The 5,039-nt window shown below is 54.9% G+C and overlaps 1 protein-coding gene across 1 annotated transcript in view; it reads left to right on the top strand.

Annotated features, from left to right (window-relative positions):
* Positions 1 to 5,039, top strand: part of CELSR1 (cadherin, EGF LAG seven-pass G-type receptor 1) — a 50,759-nt gene that overhangs the window by 44,935 nt on the left and 785 nt on the right. Inside the window, exons 30-31 of the mRNA XM_010859593.1 lie at positions 4,315 to 4,408; positions 4,736 to 4,936. Of these exons, the coding sequence (XP_010857895.1) occupies positions 4,315 to 4,408; positions 4,736 to 4,936 (295 nt within the window). The remainder of the gene's footprint in view (positions 1 to 4,314; positions 4,409 to 4,735; positions 4,937 to 5,039) is intronic.

Raw genomic sequence — 5,039 nt, 5'->3', positions numbered from 1 at the left:
GAACCATCAGGAAACCGTGAGACAAGCCCGCCACCTCCACCAGGCCTCGGTGCCGTGTGGTTGCGCTCCTGGATCTCGGAGCCCCAGGGGCCCCCGCGTGGTCAGCGGAGCAGGCCCTGAGGGCAGGGGTCCCTGCAGGGGCAGCCCCACAGCTGGCGTGACTGAAGGTCCAGATGCAAAGCCCTGAGTGGCCTGGAGGCTCCAGGCCCCTCAGGCCCCGTGACAAGTGCCAGAGGCCATGGGGAGGCTCGGACTCCCAGACGGGCACGGCTCAATCCTCAGACTGCAGACAGAGCCCAGACTGTGTGCTGGCCTGGCCGGGAAGGGGCCCAGCAGGAGAGCCGCCTAGAAACAAGCCGCCAGGCCGGCTGGCCAGGACTCAGGGCCCCAGGCCAGCAGCTAGCCCCGCAGCCGTCTGCAAAGCCAGCCCGTGCCTTAAGGCAAACCCTTTCCTTTGTCGCAAAGGTGTAGATACTTTTGTATATTTGTATGGAACTTTGAAAAGGCGAAAACCTCTGTATATTTTGCATCTGTACTGACTCTACCCTGGGAGATCCATGGGGGTGATCGCAGACTCCAGCCTGGAGTCTGGCATGCAACCAGCAGTAGGTATCCCAGGAAAGCAGAGATGGGACGTGTGTAGGGCGTGAGCTGGACAGGGGTTCCCGTGCTGCTTCCAGCCAGGAGCCTGGAGCCCGTGGGCGTCACACGGGGCCGCCCCGGATGAATTTGAGCTGCTTGCCCTCAGCTCCCACCTGCTTGGATGTGGGTATCGCTCCAAGACAGGACCGGGACCGGGCAGGACTCAGGAGCCCTTCTGAGCGTGGACGCGGGTGCACACGGCTGAGAAGGGCCCGCCGGCCAGCCCCCTCAGCCCCGCGGGCCTCCCTGGCCCCCTTCCTGGCCGGGACTGCTGCAGGTGGGGCGCTCCTCTGTCTGCTCCTGTTCTCGGCGGGACTGCGAGTGTTCACACGTCCCCGATTTGGGCGGAGGGATGAGGTCTTCCAGAATGTCACATTCCTTCCTGCCAGTTTTCCAGCTCTTTGAGGCTCCGAGGATCTCCAGGCAGGCGGGGCTCTCACCCCCAGAGTCTGACCAATTACTTCACTTTGCTTCGAATGGCCAATTGTGCGGAGGGACAAAGCCACAGCCACACTGCTCAGTGGTTACCGGGCTGCTTTTGGGAAACTCACACCGGGGACCTGCTGGGACTGCCCCTCTGCGGGCAGTTGGTGCGGCGTGGCCCGAGGGGCTGTGGAACGGGGCCCAGGATCATTCAGACGCGTCTCATTTCAGTGTTTCTTTTGTTCTCTAATCGGTGCCCAAATAAACGATCTGCCCAGCTGCTTCCAAATATGAGAAGCCGTAAACTATGAGGAGAATCGAGTAAAATGCAAAGATGTCCGTCTACTGTGTTGTTCTGATGGAAATGCGAGTGTTGTTCGTGGCGTAAAGGAAAGCTTATCTGATACTGGTCTAAGACCACAAGCGAAGATGAAATGAGATCCCAGAGCCCTCACAGCAAAATGAACTATAAATGTGCCTTAGCAGGGGAGTGGCCTTTTCAAGATGCACAATAGTAACAGTACCTTCGAGTGTTCACCATGGAGGAAGCATTTTCTAAGCAAAAAAGAAAGTGGAAATATTTTTGAATCTTTGAACACTCCATTTTCATATTATCCCATATTCTTCCACAACTGGATTTTGTCCCTTGAGATGTATTTAGTTTTTAATTTGATCAGAACTGTTACCAAAAGAGAAAAAAAATGTCAGTTTTATTAAGACAGGAAAAATGTAAACCTATTTTTGTGATTTAAAGACTTTATGAGAAATACTAGACACTGGAGGGTTTTTTTTTTTAACAAATGTGTATTTATTAATGTTCAGAACACTGGAATTGCAACACAAATGAGGAAAGAGTCTACAATAAATTAAGATGTTTTTGAATTTGTACTTCTGCTCTGCTTTCGCCCCATCCCTACTTCTGCACCCCTGTTCCCTCCCTGTTCTGAGGCAGCCCTGGAGAAGGGACCACGAACAGGACGCTGAGAAGCCTGGGGGGGCAGGAGCCATTCTAGAACTTTCTGTATGTTCTTCTGCTCATCCAGACTCTTGCACCTCACACTTCAAAATCTTCCCGCCCCAGTCTCTCTTTCCAGCCCCGCAGGGACTCCAGTGAACACGAACGGTTCCTGCGGCTTTGTTCATTTGTGTTCATTGTTTCAGGTTAGATCACCTCTAGTGATGAGTGTTCTTTCTCTTTTTTGTGGGGGGAGAGGAGCCTCAAATCATTTTATTTACATAACAAAGGGAAGGGTGACCCAAGACTAGAGGATTTGGGAGTACTTGGCCTGCATATTTAAATACATAAACTATATATGTAACATATATGTGGAGTGGGACATGGCAGCCCACTCCAGTAGTCTTGCCTGGAGAATCCCATGGACAGAGGAACCTTGCGGGCTGCAGTCCATGGGGTCGCGAGAGTCGGACACGACTGAGTGACTTTGACTACTTTGACTTGACTGTAACATATATAAGGGTATATGTACACACACACACACACACACACACACACACCACACACACGTAGTTGGGCTTCCCCGGTGGCTTAATCAGCAAAGAATCTGCCTGCAATGCAGAAGACTCAGGTTCGATCCCTGGGTCAGGAAGATCCTCTGGAGAAGGGAATGGCTACCCACTCCAGTATTTTTGCCTGGAAAATCCCATGGAGAGAGGAGCCCCGAGGGCACAGTCTGGGGGTTGCAAAGAGTCAGACATGACTTAAGCAACTAAACCTAAATCAAAACCATATAGATATATACATAGATTGTACCTTTTATTTTAAACCAAATTAATGTTAACTACCATTTTACTATTAAAAATTTTTTAAATTAGGATATATATAATGCTATGTTGGTTTTTGCCATACAGCAACATGAATCAGCCAGAAGTATATACAAATCCCTTTCCCCTTGGGACTCCCTCCCATCCCACCCCTTAGTGAGCCACTTTCAAGCTCACTGATTCCTTCTTCTTTAATATCCGTTCTGTTATGAAGTCCATGCAGTGATTTTTTAAATTTCAAATATTGTAAGTTTAAGTTCTAAAATTTCCACGTGGCTCCTTTTTATAATTTTTATTTCTCCACTAAAGATGTCTAAGTTTCCATGAATTACAGAAGTGTTTACCTTTACCTCATAGAGCATGGTTGTAACTTTAAATTCTTTGATAATTTGGACATCTGGGGGCCCAAAATCTGTTTTCTTTCCTCTTGGCATTTTCCTGGTTCTCTGTAAACTGGCTAATTCCACACTGAATCCTCGACACTCAACGTTGCATCATGAGCCTCTGGGTCCTGTTAAAATCCTCTGGCAGATGTTGGTTTTGTTTTAGGAGGCAGTCAACCCAGTGAGGTTCAGACCACAGCTGTGTGTCCCTCTGTGGCTGACTGCCGTGCGGCCCTGGGCCCGCCCTGCACACCTGGTGCACGGTCAGCCCGGGACCCGGGGTGGTTTACGGCCCATCTGCTCTCAGAGCCTTTCATGTGCTGCCCGGGGTCTGTTCCAACTGGGGTGAGCCAGCGCCTGTCAGCGTACGTGGAGTGAGGGGTCCGCTCTGCCCACGCTCTGCTCTCTGGGTTCGCCTCACGTACGCTTACTCCCGGGGCCCCTTCCTTAGTTCCTCTGTCCAGAACGACGGGTTGCCCCCAGGGTCCTAGCCGCCTGCACTGCCGCGCTTCCACCCAATTGGGGCTGCCTTTGGGAAAAACCAGTGGAGCAAAGAGAAACAGCGGGGACCCCACGATCTCAGCCCACAGGGCCCCTCTTCCCGGGCCTCCAGGAGCCCTCGCCCCGGTGCTGGCCACACAGCTCCAGAGGGCGAGGCCACCTTTGGGTCAGGTCTGGGAGGAGAAAGAGGAAAACCACCCAGAAAAGCCCTCCCCAAAGGCCTCTCTTCAGGTCGTCTCTTCAGTCCACCTGCGGACAATCGCCTCTCAGAGAGCTTGGCCATGAGAGCAGCAGACGCGCTCCATCTCAACCCAGAAGCCCTCCTGTGGGGGACGCGTTTGAGAAGGCGAGGAGCCCCTGGGGAGAGGGGAGCAGGCGCATTTGCTGGGCCTGGGTGTCCTCCCGTGGACGTGAATGGCGGCCCTCCACACCACCCCCAGCCCCAGCTGCTCCGGGACCCACACAAGACAAAAGCACTGAACAGATGTGAACACTGAACCCCGTCCAGGCCACGCAAACACCCTACGTAGTAACTGCCCCTCACGTCACAGCTGTTGTCTCGCCCCAACCGCCCTCCCTGCAGACACTGAAGGTGCTGGGAGGCCTGGGACTCGTGAAGGCCTCCCTGGACGTGGACAAGAGGCCGCTGGAGCCCCAGGGCTGCGGGCAGAAGACAGGCCCCAGGGGCTGACCCTGACACGGACTTGAGCCTCCCAGGAGCGGAGCACAGGCCGGGCTCAGGGGTCTGTCTCGCCAAGGTGACGTGTGGGGGGCGGGGCAACCCTTCATCTGCATCGAGAGACGGGGGTTGGTGTGTCAAAGCAGCAGCCCGGACCCTCCCTCAGGATGCCCAGTGTGGGGTGACTGGCCTGGAGGCAGGGCACCAGTGGGGGAGAAGGCAGGGAAGCCCATCCACTACCAGCCCCAGCCCCTCTGAAGGTCACGGGGTTATAGCCAGGGCCCAGGGGGTGGAGCCAGAGGCCAGCCACACCCCCTGCCGACAGCTACAGCTGAGTCGGAGGAATTGCCCAGAGACCTCCTGAACACACGGGAGGCAGGCTGTGCCCAGGAGGTGGCACTGCAGGCCTGGAGGACTCGGGGGGGCAGGCAGTGCCCAGGAGAAGGTGGCACTGCAGGCCTGGAGGACACGGGGGGGGGGGCAGGCAGTGCCCAGGAGAAGGTGGCACTGCAGGCCTGGAGGACTCGTGGGGGCAGGCTGTGCCCACAAGGTGGCACTGCGGGCTTCTAGGCTCCCTCGAGTAGTGCTGAGCCAGGGGTAGCGGCAGGGTTTTGACCCCTCCCCCCCCC

The sequence above is a fragment of the Bison bison genome, unplaced genomic scaffold (genome assembly GCF_000754665.1).
Source record: "Bison bison bison isolate TAMUID 2011002044 unplaced genomic scaffold, Bison_UMD1.0 scf7180017856539, whole genome shotgun sequence".
Classification (NCBI taxonomy): domain Eukaryota; kingdom Metazoa; phylum Chordata; class Mammalia; order Artiodactyla; family Bovidae; genus Bison; species Bison bison.
Note: the sequence above shows the minus strand (reverse complement) of the source record. Positions and strands in the feature narration are given on the sequence as shown.